Source organism: Arvicola amphibius, chromosome 10, assembly GCF_903992535.2.
Source record: "Arvicola amphibius chromosome 10, mArvAmp1.2, whole genome shotgun sequence".
Classification (NCBI taxonomy): Eukaryota; Metazoa; Chordata; class Mammalia; order Rodentia; family Cricetidae; genus Arvicola; species Arvicola amphibius.
Genome location: NC_052056.1, coordinates 95983385 through 96002547, shown reverse-complemented (window position 1 = coordinate 96002547; position 19163 = coordinate 95983385). Strand labels below are relative to the sequence as shown.

At 48.6% G+C, this 19163-nt stretch overlaps 2 protein-coding genes across 6 annotated transcripts in view; one reads left to right on the top strand and one right to left on the bottom strand.

Moving 5' to 3' along the window:
* The first annotated feature begins 635 nt into the window (after positions 1 to 635).
* Pilra (paired immunoglobin like type 2 receptor alpha) lies at positions 636 to 15693 on the top strand. The gene is made up of 7 exons (XM_038346497.1): positions 636 to 790; positions 1091 to 1471; positions 7868 to 8035; positions 12463 to 12493; positions 14925 to 14971; positions 15205 to 15236; positions 15397 to 15693. The coding sequence occupies exons 1-7, from the start codon at positions 703 to 705 to the stop codon at positions 15517 to 15519; spliced, it is 870 nt and encodes a 289-aa protein (XP_038202425.1). The 5' UTR covers positions 636 to 702; the 3' UTR covers positions 15520 to 15693.
* A 469-nt stretch (positions 15694 to 16162) lies between these two features.
* Zcwpw1 (zinc finger CW-type and PWWP domain containing 1) overlaps positions 16163 to 19163 on the bottom strand; it is a 31885-nt gene continuing 28884 nt past the window's right edge. For all 5 annotated transcript variants that reach the window (XM_038346677.2, XM_038346676.2, XM_038346678.2 and 2 more), the window contains exons 16-17: positions 18446 to 18580; positions 16163 to 16583 (exon numbers count right to left, since the gene is read on the bottom strand). In XM_038346677.2, the coding sequence (XP_038202605.1) occupies positions 16273 to 16583; positions 18446 to 18580 (446 nt within the window). In that variant the 3' untranslated portion in view covers positions 16163 to 16272. The remainder of the gene's footprint in view (positions 16584 to 18445; positions 18581 to 19163) is intronic.

The window sequence follows — 19163 nt, the reverse complement described above, 5'->3', positions numbered from 1 at the left end:
GAGAAGATCGCCCAGGAAGCTCAGGGAAGGAACAGACTCGGGAGCAGCAAGCAGTCAGGGTGAGAGTGTACATTGGGCATTGCTTTTCCTGGGGCACTGTGAGGAGTCCCTGAGGGAACAAGAGGGCAAAGAACAGATGAAGGTGGGGCCACCATACTAGGACTGGGGACTGAATGTGTTTCCTCATCATCTCCTTTCTCATTGTGTCTGAAGTGAGCAGAAACTGACCAGTTCTTACCTACGATCCTTAGAGAGAAAGACACAGACAACCAGCATGAGGGGAGACATAGGGAGAAACAGACTGAGGGGAGAGCAGGAGTGGAGGAAATTATGGAGCTGAGGAAACAGTGATTGCAGGCTGCATAGGGAATGGGAAAGACTGGATGAGACAGGAGGTCAAGGTGGAAGAGAGGAGAGCCCGGCATGCAGAGGTCAAGGCTGTAACTTCCACCCAAAAATGGGGGCTGAGCTCATGGGCGCAGTGATCTTCTCAGTGACCACAAGAGTAGATCTTCTGCAACATGGGAAAGAAGAAGCCAGAATGATAAAGGAAGTTGCTGGCCACAAGGAGGTGGAGATGGGGAGGTCCTGCCCCCACTCAGTCCTCCACATGAGAAGGCCCAGGGAATGTGGGTCACTTTACCCTGATTCCTGACTCCTGAACACCCAAGGATCCCTCCACGGAGCCTCCTCTCCTTCTCGATGGCTCTGCTGGTCTCATTTCCTGTCAGGACTCCAGACATGGCCTGGGTCCTGCTTCTGCTGCTGCCAGCAGCCTGCCTGCAAGCTAGTAAGTGGTGGAAACCTTACTACTGGGGACTTAACCACAAGAGGGGTGATTGGGTCTGGGAAGAGTCGGCTGGCACGTGGAGAGGTGACTTCTCTAGAAGCCAGCCTGTCCTCTGTGCCCCAAGAGAAAGCTCATCCTCAGAGTTGGTCCAGCCCAACCTCTGTCTGTCCTGTCCCACATGGGACAGAGTGACATAGAGACAGTCCTCCCCTGTGCCTATGGATGATGGCTCGGGAAGCTCTGTGTTGTCCATTCCATCCCCTGAAGTGGCTTCAGATTCTTTCTCCTCATCTTTCTCAGGGAACCCAGCAGGATCCAACAGAGGAAGTTGGTATGGATTTGATCAACCAATACACGTCTCTGGTGTCCATGGCAGCTTCATCGAGATTCCCTTCTCCTTCTACTTCCCCTGGGAGTTGGCAAAGGATCCACAGATGAGGATTCTCTGGAGATGGAAGGACTTCCATGGGGAATTTATCTACAACTCTTCCTCGGGTTTCATCCATGAGCATTTCAAGGACCGGCTCATCCTGTACTGGACACAGCCTCAGACATCAGGAGTCCTCAGAATCCTGAACTTGAAGGAGGAGGACCAGACAGTGTACTTCTGCCGAGTTAGTCTGAAAACAACAAAGCGCATGGAGGTTTTTCAGTCGATCGATGGGACCCAACTCACCCATGGTAACCACATGCTAGTTCAGCCCTGGTGGCCCCGGCTTCCTCATACCATAGATGTTATTAGAGATTCGACACTTCTGATCCTTCCCACTGATTCCTCTCATGTGTTCTGTCCCCTCCCCAGAGCTCTGCCATCTTCCTCTTTCCTCTTCCCCACAACCATCCACAGCCTTAGCTGCTCTCTCTGAGCGGCCTCCTCACTGTGCCCTCAGATCCCACCCCACTCCCAGGCCTCAGCTCTTCCCAGATGCCCAGTCTCCTGCTCCTTTCTCCCAACTGCACTACTGCCCTGCCCACCCCTACCCTTGTTGCCAGAAATCCATGTGTGTGTGGCCTCTCTAGGACAGCACATCCTCCACTTGATGCTGTGCCAGGGTCTCCGTTAGTTCCCAGTTTACACCATATCTCGTGCCTTCCACAGAGGGCGCCTTCATGTCCCCATGTATACCCTCCTCCTCTGGGTCCCCCTACCTCACCTGTATCTAAGACACAGCCCTCACCTCTCCTGCCCCAGTTTCTTTTTCCCCTCCCTCAGTTCTCTCTTCTCCCTCACGTTCTCACCATGATCAGGTCTTCTGGTCGCTTTACCTCCTCTGTGGCATCTGTGACTTCAGCTTCCACACCGAGTGCTCTCAGGCCCAGCCTAGTCACCGTGTGGACGTTACTCTGGCTACCTGTCACCACTGCTGGGCACTCTCATGGTCATTATACAGAATGACAGAGACCAGCAGAATTTAACCCCGCCCCAGGTCATGCTGGTGACCAACAGACCCCACAAGGACCCTTTACCTCCAAGCGTATCTCAAACAGTAGATACATGGCCTCTGCTGGAGTTCACTCTATTGTTTGCCCCCCCTCTTCTATCTTGATTTTGTAGAGCGTGGATATATAGTGTAAGCATACGTGTGTATATGTGTGTGTGCATGCACGCGCATTAATGTGTGTGTGTGTGTGTGTGTGTGTGCTCACGTGCGCACATATACCCCTTTTTAGCTTAGGAAGGCCAGAGTGAGACACTGGGAATCCTCCTCTAGTAAGACCAACTTTATTCCCTTGAGGCAGGGTCTCTCACTGAACCTGGAGCTCACTGTTCTGGGCTAGGCTGAAGGGCTGCCAAGCTGCATTGATCCTCTTGTCCCCATCTCCCATGGTGTTGCGGTTACGGGTGCTCACATGGCCTGAATTACAAATAATGTGTATGATGTCTGAGGAAGGAACAATAAGGTTAATCTCTGGCACACATGCACACATACACACACACACACATGCACGCACGCACACGCACACGCACCATTATGTGTGTGTGTTAAAATTTAATAAAAATAAATATCTAAAAAATAAAATATAAAATTAACAGCCAGATAATAATCAGTTATTAATTGCATTGCCAGTTCTCAGGGTGCCAATGATAAATGGGTTGTCCCTTCCAGGTAACACCCACCCGCCTCTCCCTGGCCAACCACTCCTCATCTTAACCCCTGTACTGGCTCAGGATAAAGTCCACAGCCAGAACTGACCAGGCCGCCTTACGTCTGCGTTTCCTGTGCCTCCTACACGTTTCCCTAAATGGCCTTTTCTGAAATTTCTGTTCTTCTCAGCCTCCTCCCTTTTCCTCCTTTCCTAATTTCTCCTGGCCCTCGACATAACTGTCTGTGCTTGGTAGAAATCTCAACTTAAGGCAGCCGCGCCCATCTCTCCTTCAGTCAGACACACCATGGTTTCTTCTTTAGCAGGACTTCAGATGGTCCCTGAGGCCACATGCATGCTAGACCAGGGCTCTGCCATTGAGTTACACCTCACGGCCACTACGGGTTCTTTCATCAGTATTTTTGAAATTAATTCATTAACTGAATACTTCTGCCCATTGTTTTTAAAATGTTAAAATTAATGATAAATAGACATTTTTTCTTTCCATCTTTTAAGACAGAGTCTCATGTAGCCCAGGTTACCCTCAAACTTGCTATATACCTAAGGATGACCTTGAACTTCTGACCCTCCATCCTCCACTTCCCAAGTGCTGGGGTCACAAGGGTATGTCACCACTCCTGTGTGTAGTGCCTGAGATGGGACTCAGGGCCTCACACATGCTAGGCAATCACTCTACCAACTGAGCTACATCCCCAGATCCCAAAAGAATTGTGTTTATCCAACCAAAATTCCCACATTTAGTGCAAAGAAATCACAACCAGAGAAATATTTGCAACGAGTATTGATTAAAAAAAAAAACCCTGTGATTGGTTTATTATTTTCATTTTTGCAGCCAAATTCAATAATACTTTCTTTTGCAATTTTTGTCTTTCATGTCTAAGCAAAAAGACCCCTGTGACTTATCTCTCTCTCTCTCTCTCTCTCTCTCTCTCTCTCCTCTCTCTGAATGAATGAATGAAAATAGATCTCTCATGCAGTACATCTCAACCACAGTTTCCCCTCCCTTCTCTTCTTCCACCCCAACATCTTCCATCTTCCCTCTCCCCCAGATCCATCCCCCCCCCCCCGTCTGTTTCCTCTTCAGAAAAGAGCAGACCTCCAAGAGACAACAGCCGAACAGGGCAATACAAGATACAACAAGACAAGGCAAAAGCCCTCCTATCGTGATAGACTGGACAAGACAACCCAATAGAAGGAAAAGAGTCCCAAGAGCAGGCAAAAGAGTCAGAGACATACCCACTCCCACTGTTAGGAGTCCCACAAAACCTCCAAGCTAACAGCCATAACGTATACTCAGAGGACCTGGTGCAAACCCTGATCTGGTTTTTAGATTCTCTTGTAGAACAGCATGTATTTCTGGTCTCTCTATCCCATCCTCTTCCACTGTGTCTTCGTTTTGTTGTACTTCCTGTTTGTGTGCACAGGCACATGGGTGTCTCAGTGGCGGCATCAGAGGACTTTGGGATTCGGTTCTCTCCTTCCAACTTGCTTTGAGGCAGGGTCTCCCCCTGTTGTGTCTCCTCACCATGGAGTCCAAGATGGCTGCCCAGACAGCCTCCCTATGATTCTCCCATCTCTGCCTCCTGTCTCCCCAAAGCAGGGCTGCTGTTGCAGATGCTCACCACATCTGGATTTTTATGTGGGTTCTGAGGGACCAAAAGTCACAACAGGTGTTTTAGCTATTAAGTCTGCTTCTTTACTTTTGTTAATTTTTTTAAATTTATGTGTATGTGCATGCCAGTGTGGTTACATATTTACATGCATGTGTCTGTGTGGACATACATGTGGAGGCCCGGTAACAACCTCGGAAACCTTTCCCTGGGTACTTCTTGTCTTTCAATTCTTTCCCTCTTTCTTTCTTTCTTTCTTTCTTTCTTTCTTTCTTTCTTTCTTTCTTCTCTCTCTTTCTTTCTTTTTTCTCTCTTTCCTTTATCTTTCTTCCATCTTCTTTTATGGAGGGGTGTCTTTCTCTGGCCTGGAGCTCACCAAGTGGACAAGGCCAGCTGACAGTGAGCCCCAGATCCTGTCTTCCCTCTGCAGTGCTGGGATTACATGGAGACACACACAGGCCCCTGGGGATGTAACTCGTGGTCTTTGTGCTTCAGAGGTGTTCTTGTAGGAGTTTCTCTTGTTGTGTTAAACACCGTGATCAAAGCACTTGGGGAGGAAAAGGTTTATTGTGGCTTATATGCCCCTATCACATTCCATCATTGAGAGAAGGCTGGGCAGGAATTCCAGGCAGGAACCTGGAAGCAGGAACTGAAACAGAAGCCATGGAGGAGGGCTGCTCACTGGCTTGCTTTCTAGACTTTCTCAGCCTGCTTTGATTGAAGCATCCAGGACCACCAGCCCAGACATGGTAGCACCCACAGTTAGCTGTGCCCTCCCACATCAATCAAATCAAGGAAATGTCCTACAGACTTGCCTATGGGCAATCTGATGGAGGCATTTTCTCAGCTGAGGTTCCCCTTCCCAGATAACTACAGCTTTGTCAAATTGACACAGTAACTAACCAGAGCACAGGGCAAGTGCTTTCTGGACTGAGCCATCTCCTCAGTTGCTGAGCTGCCTTTTCTCCTCTCAGGACTACACTTTCTTAGTGACTCTAACCTTATCCATGACAGTGGCCGATGAGACTCCTTCCTTATCAGTCATTACTCAACCCTGACATCTCCAACAACTTTGTTTTTTGTTTTGTTCTTTTAGGACATTCTGGGAAAGAACGTGGTATATAAGTGTAGATATATACATGTTTGCCTACACTCCCTGTTAAGATTAGGGCAACAAACAAATTCTTTATATAAAAAATTCTGGAACTGAATAGTAATGATGGCTGCTCTATAAAATGGATGCTCTATAAGCCACTGGACCACAAGTTGCTGAGTTCAAATGATATATAGTACATTCCATACATTTATACCTGAAACAGGGTCTCACTATGTAGCCCTAGCTGGCCCAGAACTTGCTATGTAGACTACACAGACCTTGAACTCACAGAGACCTGCCTGTCTCTGCCTCTCGAATGCTGGGATTAGAGGTGTGCTCCACCAGTGAGATAAGAACTGATTTTTTAAGTGGAGTCGTGCAAACCTGTGATCCTAGTGGAAGGTGGAGGTGAAGAGATCAGGAGTCTAAGGTCCTTAGCTACACAGCAAATTCAAGGCCAGTCTGGGCTACATGGATTCCATCTATAAATAAATGTTAAGAGCAGTGGCTTTGTGATTGTGAGGACCAAAGTTCAAATCCCATCACCCACGGAAGAAGCTGGGTGTCCCTGCATATGCTGTGACACCAAGGAGGTGGAGGCAGGAGGATTGCAGAGTTTGTTGGCTTTCAGTCTAGCTGATACTTGAGCCCCCATTTCACAGAGAGATGCTGTCCCTGAGGAAGAGATGGTGAATGTTGCAAGAGGACACAGAAGCCTCTTCTGTCCCCACATAATATTCAGGTGCACATAATATTCAATATCTTGCATTGAGAATTTGTTCAATAACTCACGTCTAAGGAGCAGCCTTGTTCACCCTAGTGGCTACTTCTGTTCTAACAAGGACTGTTACTAGAAAATGACTGTTGAGATCTGTGTGACTTAGAGATGGCTCTCTGTAAGGGATGACAGGAGCGTCTGAGGACTTTCCTACCAGGAAGTAGAGTTGTCATTGCTCACCCGATCTCAGCCTCAGCATCTATTCCCTTCTTCCTGTGTGAGCTTCTAGGAGCTGTTCCCCATCCCGCATTCCCCAAAGGAGACAGGATACCAGACGCTGCAGTTTCTATGGTCTAGGTCTGGAGTGAGACTCACTGCTCTAAACCAAGAAGACAACCAGGCCTCTAAATTATGCTTCTGGGCTATGCTGTTATCAGTCGTTCTGATCCTGGGTGTTGTGGGTCTTTCTCTGAGTTGCAGTTAATTATTTCTTCTGCTGTCCTTGAGAGTCCTGAACTAAAACCATCAGTGAACCGAGGTAAAGGTGAGCATAGGAGTTAAGAATCTTTTTTTTTTTTTTTTTTGGTTTTTCGAGACAGGGTTTCCCTGTAGTTTCTAGAGCCTGTCCTGGAACTAGCTCTTGTAGACCAGGCTGGCCTCGAACTCAGAGATCCGCCTGCCTCTGCCTCCCGAGTGCTGGGAATAAAGGCATGCGCCACCACTGCCCGGCAGGAGTTAAGAATCTTTGAAGTGGGGTAAAACCAGAGCAGCAGCTTGGGCAGGTGATGCTCTACACCTGGACCCTAAGCCCTGACCAAATGCCTGCTGATAAAGATAATTGCAGGAAGGCAGATCTCTGTGCTTACCTAGGAGAGAGGAACAGGCCTGGCAGTGGGAAACTGTTCTGAACTAGGGAATTAATTCCCAAATATGTAACAGAAGGGAAGCCAGCTACAGTGAAAAATCTATAGCAAAGGACAGTAACTTTGTTCACAAATCAAGAATGCCAAAAGCCTTGCCTTTGGGTTTAGCCTTTCGGGGATCCCTTGGTTCCAATAAGCTGCTCCTGAAAAGATGACTGGGCAATTACTGTATGATGTCACAGCTTCCAGCGCTCAGCTTGACCAGATTGGGAAGAGGAACAACGAGGGCCAGTGACAACCCCCCAACTCCGTATTTAGGATTTGACCCATCCTGACCTGAGGTTTAGGCCTAAATAGAAGGCAAGACATAAGCACAGCCAAGCAGTCCCAGTTCCGGTGTGGCCCCGCCCACAGTGAGCCATCATCCTCTGTCTCCAGTCTCTCCTGCAAGGTGACCTGAAGAGATGTCAGAACGGTGTGAACTCTCTTTCTGGGAGATCAGTTCTTTACTGGCTGGCTCCAAGCTTTGCCTTTTCCTTCTCCCAGCTTGAGATTCCTTGGGTGTCTCCAGTTCCTTGGAATCCATTGCTTCAGTATCTGACGGCAAAGAGTGCTGCAGAGGCTTCTCTAGAATCTACATTCCTCCTGGGGAAGTTCATGCTGACTTCCTTTATCTCTTTCCAGCCCCCACGACCACCGCTCCAAGCCCCACCACTGCAACTTCTGAAGACCAGATGAGCAGGAATCAGACCCTGGATCTGGGAACCAGAGTTGGGTTGGCAGTGGCTGCTGCTGTACTCCTGGCTGGAGTTTTGGGATTGACAGTGTTCATCAGGTGGAAGAGGAGGAAAGGTAAGTGGTCCAGACGGCATCCCCATCACACTTCCTGAGTGTTTCCACAGGACAATCTGCACCAGAGTCATGGAAGGGGATTGTTGACAGCTCAGATCCTAGGGCTCAGGCAAGGGCTCAGTCAGTAAAGTTCTTGCCTCATAGCTTGAGGATCCATCACCACAATCCTTGTAGTCCCAGTGCTGAGCAGGAGGGACAAGATCATCCCCGAGGCTGATGACTAGTCCCACTAGCCTAATTGTTGAGCCTCAGGTCACAGTGAAACACCCTGCCTTTATTTTTTTTTTTTTTGTTTTGTTTTTCGAGACAGGGTTTCTCTGTAGCTTTGGAGCCTGTCCTGGAACTAGCTCTTGTAGACCAGGCTGGTCTCGAACTCACAGAGATCCGCCTGCCTCTGCCTCCCGAGTGCTGGGATTAAAGGCGTGCGCCACCACCGCCCGGCTAACACCCTGCCTTTAAAAACAACAAGGTAGACAGCTTTTGAGGAGCTAAGGGTGGCTTCCGGCCTCCCCAGGGCAGATCCCTGATGGCCTGTTCTTGAGTCCAGAGTCAGGCTCTGAGGCTTCTGCTTAAAGTAGCTGGGGTCTTTTGTTGCTGTTGTTTCAGTTTGGTTGACTGCAGGCCTGCACTGCTAATCCCACTGGGAATCTGCTTTAAGCCGGTTCCCCAAGTGAGGCCTCTGAGGTTTCAGTTTGTGAACCACACAGTCCAGTCACATCTCAGTTCTTCTCTGTTGACTCGGTCATTTCGTCATCAGAGGAGAAAGGGCCTGCCCAGGAGGAAGCCAGGGGAGAGGAAAGCAGAAGGGACTGGAAATCGCCTCAGCTCAGCTGTATTGATTGCTCCACTTCCCAAAGTCTGGCTTGAAACTGGAGGATGCTAAGTAGATGAACATCCAGTTTCCCAGTAACTATGGGTGGTGGGGGAGGCGTCCCAAGGGCTGAGTGTTCATTTTAGAAATAGCTGTGGTGTTGACAGACATGGTCAGAGTAGAGACAGGAGGGTCGAGGAGCTCTCAGAGGAAGAGAAATTACATACAATGTCAAAGAATAAATAATGACAGCCAGAGGCAGTGAGATGGCCCAGGAGGTCAAGACACTGTAAATTCTAGAACACACAGAGCCGAAGGAAAGAACTGAGTCCTGTATGTTGTCCTCTAATACACGCACTCCATGGCCAGTGCTCACTCACACACGTGGTGGATAAATAAATATAACACAATTAAAAGTAAAAACAATGACAGCCACTGTAGTCCACACCTTAGTCTGTGCACGGGGGGTGGGGTGGGGGGGCGGGAGAGCAGGAGGATCTTGACTCCATGAGAATTTATCTCAACCCCTCTCCCTTCCACAGAATAGTCAGGAACATGCTGAGAGTCACGCAGGACACTCTCTGGCCTTCCAGGAAAGGGAAACCGTGTCAGGAACTCTTGAGTAGTATGGTGCTGGCGGAGGACGCAGGAGATGACAAGGGGAACCTTGTAAGTCAGGTCCCCGAGCCTCTGGTACCAGAGGCAAAACGAAGAGGCCACCTCAGCGCCCTGCTATAATGACATCAGCTTGTGTGGAAGGTCTCAGATGGGGTTCAAGAGGGTCACTGAGGCAGGTCACTGGGGAGGAAGGTGTTTACTAAGAGTTATCAATGCCATGGACAGTCAGAAAGGTTGACAGCAGCATGGCAGGAGGGCTAAGAGATGTCAGGCCCCACCAACATGGCAGGGGCTCTAGATAGAAAAGGGGGCTCTTTTTATATCCTTCTGAGGATGGAAATGGTTTCACTGCACAAGCCTGAACCAGGAGGGAGGGAGGAGAAGGTGCAGAATGTGTGGCCACTAATGCCCTCTGACATAAGTCACTCCCGAGGAGAGAAACCCTGGGCCTGGATGGAAGTATGTCAGCTGGAGAGTCAGTGTCTCAGGAGTGAATCTGTGAGAGGTGAAGGGTGGTGCTGCAGCCTGAGCAGCTGCTGGACTCTAATCTTACAGTCGTAGGGTGTAGGGAACAGACTGGAGGTGCCAGGCTGTGTCCGTTACCACTGTGGCTGCCCATGGAGACCAATGGCCAGGACAGGAAAATTTCAAGGCAAAAGCTCTCAGACTCTGAGACTAGCCCATGCGGTAGTGCGTGTCCGTAAGTCCAGCGTGTGGAAGGTGCAGCAGGAGGATCAGCATTCAAAGTCCTCCTTGGGGGCAGAAGATCTCAAACAAACAAAAACTCAGTGATTAGACTGGCGCAGGGACCAGAGAACAGGAACATGTCTCGTTTGCTGAAAAACAGTTTGATGAAACCACCATGCCGTATGGGGACTGAAGGAGGAAGTCTGTCTGAGGGGGTGCAATGGCGGTCACTTTCCTCTGCTGTGATAAAAATGTCACCATCAAAAGTACCTTGTGGAAGGAAGAGGTCATTCTTGTAGTGAGGAGCAGCAGGCTGCGTTCCCGCCGCCCGGCTAGCTCAGTCAGTAGAGCATGAGGCTCTTAATCTCAGGGTCGTGGGTTCGAGCCCCACATTGGGCGCCATTCTGTAGTGGGGAGCTGCAGGCTGTGTTCCCACCCAGCTCCCAGCAGCCTGGCTAGCATATGTCCCAAAATAACAACACACAATCTGCATTCATTTAAACACTGCCTGACCCATTAGTTCCAGCCTCTTACTCACATCTTGATTAACCCATATCTAATAATCTGTGTAGCACCACAAAGTGATGCCTTACCAGGAAGATTCTAGCATACGTCTATCTTGGGCTGGAGCTCCATCGCTTCTGTCTCCCTGAGGAGAGGCACAGCGGTCTAACTTCCCAGCATTCTGTTCTGCTACTCCACCCACCTAAGGGCTGGCCTATCAAATGAGCCAGGAAGCTTCTTTATTAACCAATGAAATCAACTCAAACAGAAGACCCTCCCACATCACATTCTCACTTGCGGCTCCAAAGCAAGGTTAATAATGGCGGGGCAGCTGAAGCAAGACACTGAGCAGTCACATCTCAACCACATGCAGAAAACACAGAGAAAAAGGAACTGTGAAGGAACACTACATTCTCTAACGCACCCCCAGTGACACACACCTCTTCCAGAAGGCTGCACCTCCTAAATGTTCCATAACCTCCCCAATATGACTAAGGGTGCAAACAGGTGAGCCTGTGGTTCAGATTCTTCAGTCAAACCTCCACAGGGGTAGACTGAGCAGCTGAGTCTGATATATTTAAGTGCCTGTGTGGATCTGACAAAGCTCTCCTAAAATATAAATAAATAATAAAATGTGTATTTATAAGTCAAAAGAGAAGACACAGAGAGATGGTTCAGGAGTTAAGAATATGTGTTGCTCTTGCAGAGACCCAAGTTCAGTTCCCAGCACCTATGTGGAGCAGGATCACAACCTCCTGTGAGTCTAGCTTCAGGCATCCAGTGCTCTCCTCTGGCCTCCTTGGGTTTGGGAACGCAGCTGGCACACACAATGGCACAGAGAAACATACACAGTCACACACGCACACATACACACACAAATAAAAATAAATATTTTGAACTATAATGTAAAATGCCTGGGGTAAAAGACTAAACTATGGAGCCAAATGACTTGTTTTCCGAAACACAGTGGGTGACATTGTCAAAGGAAAGAGGATGCAGGTGAGCAGAGAACACCTGATTCAGAAAATGGAAAAAAAAAAAAAAACAGTCAAGAAGTCTATATCAGGGGCTGGAGGGACGGTTCCGCAGTTAAGAGCACTGGCTGCTCTTGCAGAGAACCCGAGTTCCGCTCCCAGCACCCACACCAGGCAGTTTACAACCGCCTGTTCCTCCAGCTCCAGGCCTGCCCGAAGCTCTCTGCTGAATCCACAGGCATCTGCTCTCATGTGCATCTACCCCAAAACATGCACACATCATTTTAAAACTCTAAAACCAAAACGAAACAAGACAAAATGTTAAAATCTACAGTAGCATCAAAGGTGTTGGTGTCCAACCTGGGAGCCACATGGTAGAGGGAGCCGACTCCGGCAAGATGGTCTGTGACCGCAACACAAACTGTGGTACACCTCCTACCATATAATAAATAAGCGGCAATAAAAAGTTATAATAATTAAAAGAGCAGAACAAGACACACAGACCAGTAGAGTAAAATACAATCCAGGAGGAGGCGGTTCCTAAGGGCACGAAAAGGAAGCCAGGAGAATGCAGAGTAGACAAGCAGGTGCAGGGTCAGGGGGACTCAAGGTTGGTGAAGGAACAAAGGAGACAGGGGTGGGGCCTGGACCTGGCAGGGACTTGGGGGAGGGGTGCTGTGTAGGACAGCAGCCCAGCAGAGGTAGTCCAGGCTCTTCTCTGGGGTGGTCTCTTTGCTCCCCTGTCCTCTGAAGGAGCTGAACTTAGAGGACAGCTGAGGGGCAGATGGACGATCAGCACGGACGTCACACTGACACTGTCTCCTCCCCCACAGGCCAGAGGACTAAAGCCGAAACCCCAGCCAGGTGAGCGCCATCCTGTCCTCTGCAAGAGCAGCCCACTGAGCCATCTCTCCAGCCCCTTCAAATGGCATTAGAAGAACAATGGAGAACGCACACAGGGCTCTGCACATCTCCCCACCCCTGACTCATCCTGTCTGCTTTCTCCGTGTCCTCCATGACACCATGCTCTTCAGGGCCACCAGCTTCACTGACAAGGGGTGCAGCAGAATCTCAGGGAGTCTCCTTCCCAGAACAGCGCCCACCCCAGGCCTCATGGAGTCTTTCTCCTCTCCTTCCATTTCCTAGGCTTCCCTCTCTGTGGCTCTGTCTCCTCTCAGCCTTGAACATCTGCCTGGATTCTGCCAGCTCTCCCATCTTTCCCTTTCTTCCCTCTGTCTTTCTCTGTGGTCAGTGAGCCCCGCTCCCCAGGAATGCTTTATTCTAGGTCTTCCACATCTCTTTCCCTTTTCTCTTTACCTCCCAACCTCTCTGCCCTTCTCTCCTGTCTTTTCTTCTGCTGTACATGGCCTGCTCTGAGCCTTCTTTTTTTTTTCTGTGAAAGGGTCTCAGAGAGCCCCCGCTGGCCTTGAACTCACCACGGGGGCCAAGGACAACCTTGAACTTCTGATCGTTTTTTTTTTCCTCCACCTCCCAACTGTTGGAATGACAGGCATCACACCACACCTGGTTTATGAGGAGCTGGAGATAAAACCCAGGACCTTATCAATTAACACAAGCACTCTGAGAGCAACATTGCATCCCCAGCATCTCCCTCTTTCCTCTCCCTGTGGCTTCTTTGGCCAGATGCCCTTCCTCCAGTCTGATCTCAGGTCCCTTCTTCCACGAACTTAGCCTGAGCACCTACCCAGAAGATCTGGAATTTTTCTGCCTTTTAGTTTTAATCAAGGTAGTGAGAGAGGACAGTGTTGGTTCTTTCTATTTCTAGTCTCTGTCCCTGCCCAGCGTAAAAGTTTCCTACAATGACTCACCTTCAGCTAGCACTGAGACCTCAGCCAGGCCCCCGTACCAATGCCCTCTCGTTCCTCTTCCAGAGAAGGCCGAACACCAACATGTCCACCGTGAGTCATTGAGGATGGGAGAGGCCACTCAAAGGGAACCAGCTTCTAGTGTGTGGGCATGTGTGCTCGGGTGTGTGCATGCATGCGTGTGCAACACACATGCACATGCACATGTGTGTGTTGTCAGGTGTCATCCACTTTAAATAATTATTTTTATTGTATTTTACTTATTTGTGTGCATGTGTATATATGTATGTGTGGATATGAGTTTGACCCGGCACACATGTGGAAAACAGAAGATAATTTCTGAGAGCTGTCTTTTACCTTCACCTTGTTGGTCCCTGGGATGACATCAGGTTGTCAATCTTAATGGCATGGCCTTCTCCACGAAGTCATTTCACCTGACCCCACTTGGGTTTTGGGCTTTTGTTTTGTTTTGTCTTGTTTGAGACAGGGTCTCACACTGGTCTGGAACTCAACAATTAGACCTGGTTGGTTGGCCAGTGAACATAAGGAGTACCTCTGTCTCTACCTCCTGAGCACTAAGAATACAAGCATGCACCACATCCCCAGTCCTGTGTGTGTTATTACATGTTCTTGTTTTGAATATATATGTGCAGTGCACATGTGCCCTCTGTATAGAAGGCAGAGATCAACGGTGTTCTTTCTCAGTTTCTCTCCATTCTATTTTGTGTTCTTGCATGTATGTTGTGTTTGTTTGTGCACTTGTGCATGTATGAAGAGGCCAGAGGTCTATGTTATGACTCTCCTCAGTTTCTCCCACCTTTATTTAATGTTTATTTTGAGACCTTTATAGTAAGGTCTCTCACTAACTGAAGATCATTGGTTTGGCAGGACTGTGCAGACAACAGCTTCAGGGATCCACCCAACTCCGCCCCCACCCTCCAGGCACATTGTACCCAGAATATTTTGTTGTTGGTTTGGTTTGGTTTTTAAGACAGGGTTTCTCCGTGTTAACATCCGGAGATGTCCTGGAATAAACTTTGTAGACCGGGTTGACCTAAACTCACACAGTGCTGGGTTTAAAGCCTGCACCACCACTGCCTGACTGACTGTACCCAGCATTTTTAACATGGGTCTGTGAGGATCTAAATTTGCATCTTCGTGTTTGGGAAGCAGGCCCTTTGCCAACTGAACCATCTCTCCAGCCTCCACTTCATCTTCTGAGTCAGGGTCTTTCACTGAATCTAGAGCTCATCTCTTAGTCCAGGCTGACCAGTGAACTCCAGGGACTTCTCTGCCTGTCTCTGCTTCTCCAGCATCCAGCTTTATGTGGGTGCTGGGGTCTGAAGTCAGGACGTCATGTTTATGTGATAAGCACTTTACTAACTGGGCCATCTCTCCAGCCCAGCACCTAATGTCTTAATTCTTTCTTCTCCAGCCTCTAATCTGTTGCCCATCTTGTTCTTATGCAGGGAACTCATTGAAAACACTGAAAAATGTGAGAAAGTTGAGCCTGAAGGTAAATTCTGCCAGCTTCCAGTTCCACACTTGGCTCTGCCTTCTTCTCCCAAGACCCCGCACTTACACAAGCATTCCCTCAGTGTTTCACCTGTCCCTCCCTCACCCTGTCCCTCCCTCACCCTGTCCCTCCCATGGAACCAAGGTCCTCACCTCAGGCTTGGAACTCCCAGCCATCTGTCTCCCTTCCTGTCACACACCTTGACTTCAGAACTCTGTGCTCCTTTTTTCTAGGACAATATATGGATCCCAAAGATAATCCCAAGGTAAGCAATTCAGACTCAGGTCTGAAGGAGTTAAAGGGGTGTTGATGGAGGCAGAAGGTTGGAGGTCAGAGGTGTGGGGGGACACTCAGGCTGCAGCTGCTGCTTTATGGAGCCTCAGTTGCACTGCTGCTATCTAATGCCTTGTCCCCCACCCCCGCAGGACAACATCGTGTATGCCTCCATTGCCCTCTCAAGCCCGACCTCTCCAGGAACACCAGGCTGCCCGCCTGTCCATGAGAACCCCCAGGAAGAGACTGTATACTCCATCGTAAAGGCCAAATGAGCGGGTCTGGGCGACCATCTCAGAGTCACCTTTGCTTCTAGTAGGAAGACTCCCAGCTTCCACTGATACTTGTGGAGTCAGACGTTCACAGGTCACAGATACCCAAGGCCAGGACAGAAATTCACATGTCAGGAACTCAGAGAAACTGAGAAACTCCCAGTTCCCTTTTCTAACCTGCTAGGCCCTTTTCATACAAATAAAAAGATCTACAGAATTTGCCTAAATGAATCTAATTAAGGGTCACTAGTGTGACCCGTAACTTCTGGCCTTCTGAGAACCCCTCCTCTATCACTTTTTTCTAGTGGCCCAAGGCAGGGGATGCTCCAAATGCTGGCAGCTGTCCACACGTTGTGCACCCACATCTGTGAGTGTAATAACCACCACACACTGCTATTGGTCCCCATGCACCACCGCACAGGACATCAGCAATAACCCTAGAGAGATGGTGTGAGACAGGGAACTGAACACCAGGTGGTTACGGTGCTTTCCAAAGGTCAAGTCACTCCCAGGAAGGAGAGCCAGGACTCACAGACATGCTGTCCTGGAAGGTCCCCAGGTCTGGGTCTCGCTGCTGTCCCCAGCCTCCTGTCCCCTCCAGAGCAGGCAGTCTGCCATAGAGACAGGAAAGGAAGCACACCTCACAGTAGCCCAGAGACCTGCTTTATTGACATGGGCTGCACAGCTCTGACTAGAACCACTTGGCAGGTCAACAACTTGAATGGCTGCTCAAGAACGTAGGAAGACCAGAGCACACTACTCCTCAAAAAGGGCCGCCAGGAACTCCTCAGAGCCGTCCCTCTGCTGCAAGTCCCCTCTCTCTGTCTCTCCAATGTCTTCCATGAGTTGCTCCAAGTCCAGGTCACTGGAACCATCATCTTCAGGGGGAAAACTTGCTGCCCCCTGTGTCAGGGGCTCCTGAGGTCCAGGACCTTCCTTTCCCAAAGGACCAACCCCATGCTGAGCTGGTGGGGTAGGGCACTCTGATGCAATTTTAATTTCTTTCTCCTCAGGTAAGTTGATTGCTGAGGCCTTGCTTTCAGGAGCCTTAAATTTCTTTTTAGGGCCTAAAGAAAACAAAGTTGAGAGTCCCTTTATGTTAACCTAGCCTGATGTCTTACAACTAGACTTTTTAATTCTTATGCTTAAAGCACCTGAAAGGATAATTGCCATCAGAATGTGGAATACAGGCTTTCGGGTCACACATGTATTCAACATGGGTCCTGAACAAGTTTGAAATCTCTGAGTCTTAGGGCTTTGTATCTGAAATGTCAAGGGGCTGGAAAGACAGCTCAGGAGTTAAAAGAATGTGCTGCTCTTGAAGAAGACTGGGTTTCAATCCCAAGGCTCACACAGTGGCTCACAACCACCTGTAACTCCAGTTCCAGAGAATATGACACCCTCTTCTGGCCTCTGTGAGCACCAAGCATACATGTGGTGCACAGGCATATATGCAAGCAAAACACCCATACACATAAAATTTTATAAAAAAAAAATAGATGTCAGAAATCTAAGGCCCATTCCATGAGATGGAACCCATACCTGGCACTGTTAAAGGGTCCAAGAACCTGTGTGTAGACAGATCTTAGGCCCTAAGTGAAAATCCAGTACCATTATTCTACTTAATGCACATGGAATTACCACACACCTCTACCCAAGGCTCAAGGATATTTGAGAAAGAAGGGCAAATACAAAAGGTTATTTTCTGAACACAACAGGGCAGTTGCACATATGAACTGTGATTGTGACAGCAGGCATAAGATCTGTGCAAACTTAAGCCAGATACACATCCAATATGGAAAGGGCCTGAACTCTTACTACTGGCTGAAAAGCTACTGGCATTTTTAAAATAAGATTTATTTTTATTTTATGTGTGTGGGTGTTTTGCCAGTGCCCAGGGGGGTCAGAAGAGGGTATGAGATCCCCAGAAACTAGAGTCATGAATGGTTGTGAGCCATCGTGTTTAAGTGTCAGGAACTGGGTCCTCTGGAAGACCAGCCAGTGCTTGATTGAGCTTGATATCTGATGAGAGAGGGAAAGTCAGTTGTCTTTAGTGGTATGACTGACCCCTGATAAGTCAACCACACTCCAAGCCAGGCCCCACTCCCAAGACTGGCTAACTGGAATTGATGGGGTGAGGGGAAGAAGAAAACTCATGTTTGTGAGATTAGGAAGAGAAGGAGGAAGAGTGTAGATATAGGAGAAGTCAAAGGGCGAACACGATCAAAGTACACTGTATGAAATTCTCAAGCTGGGCAGTGCTAACACATTCCCTTTAATCCCAGCACTCAGGAGGCAAAGGCAAGGCACGTGTATCTCTGTGAGTTCAAGGTCAGCCTGGTCTACACAGTGAGTTCCTGGTCAGCTAGGGCTACACAGTGAGACCCTGTCTCAAAAAAAGAAAAAAGAAAAAAAAGAAACCCATGTGGTAGAAGGATAGAACTGACTCCCAAAAGGAGAGCTCTGCACCATGGCATATACACATGCACACACACACACAAACGGTTCAATGTAAAATGCCAAACATCTAGTCATGGAACCACTGAAAGGTGTAGCAGGAACATCATGGCCTGGAACTCAGAGAGCTGCCTGCCTCTGCCTCTTGAGTGATGGGATTAAAGGTTTTCCGTACTATAACCGACCACAATTAAGTTTATAAAGAATGTTCTAGGTTCAATCTTTCATTCAGAATTTCATTTATCCTCCTTCTCCTCTTTCTCTCTTCTTTCGGCATTTTTGAAAAAGAGTCCCACTCTGTAGCCCAAGCTAGTCTCGAACTCATATATAACACAGGACAGTCTCAGCGTCACAAGCCTCCTACTGCAACACAAACACATGAAGAATTGTAGAACTGCTCAGAAATAACCCAGGGAGGAGAGATGCAGACAAGGACTTTAGTCCCCACAGCCTTCAAGTCTCTGAGCCATACCTGGATGGTCCAGGTCTGAATTCTCCTGTTCTTCTTTCCCTCCCAATATGGGTCCAGGAGGGACTGTGGACTCATTGCCTGGAGACTTCTTCACAGTCTTCTCTTTTGGAGTCCCATCTCGTCCTCCTGCTGGGCCTGTATAAGCCCCAGGCCCAAGCATAAAAAAATGTGTTGATATCTTAGCAAGGCAGATGGTGGCCATGCATTTAGCCTCTGCCTTGTTCACATCTCTGGCCCATTCTCAGTCTAGCAGGCTTCCTCAGTGGCTTCCGGTTCTACCCATCTTGACATTGCTGCCCCAGAGTTTTCTCCTCATTATGGTTCTCCTCAGAACCACCCTTCTCCAAGAAATCAACCTTGGTGACCAGCACGGCTGCTGGAAAACACTTGCTCTTGACTTCTGTGGGACTTGTAGTGATATTTCATATGTATTTTAATAAATAAAGGTTGCCTGAAGATCAGAGAGTAAAACAGCCACCCTGGTCAGCCTTAAAGACCAGGCAGTGGTGACACACACCTTAATTCCAGTAGCCACACTAGTTTGCCATAGAAACCAGGCAGTAGTGGTTCATGACTTTAATCCCAAAACTAGAGAGGAATATAAGATGGGAGGAGACAACTCTCAGTCAGACTCATTCTGATGATTCCTGGAGGCAGGATCACCATTTCAGACTGAGGTAGAGGTAAGAGCAAGCTGCTATCTGTTTTGCTTTTCTGA

Excerpts from the sequence above, each read along its gene's own strand:
- Pilra (XM_038346497.1), top strand. The coding sequence starts at position 703 with ATGGCTCTGCTGGTCTCATTTCCTGTCAGGACTCCAGACATGGCCTGG. Across the intron at positions 1,472-7,867 it reads TGGGACCCAACTCACCCATG|CCCCCACGACCACCGCTCCA; the intron begins GTAACCACATGC and ends ATCTCTTTCCAG. Across the intron at positions 8,036-12,462 it reads CAGGTGGAAGAGGAGGAAAG|GCCAGAGGACTAAAGCCGAA; the intron begins GTAAGTGGTCCA and ends CCTCCCCCACAG.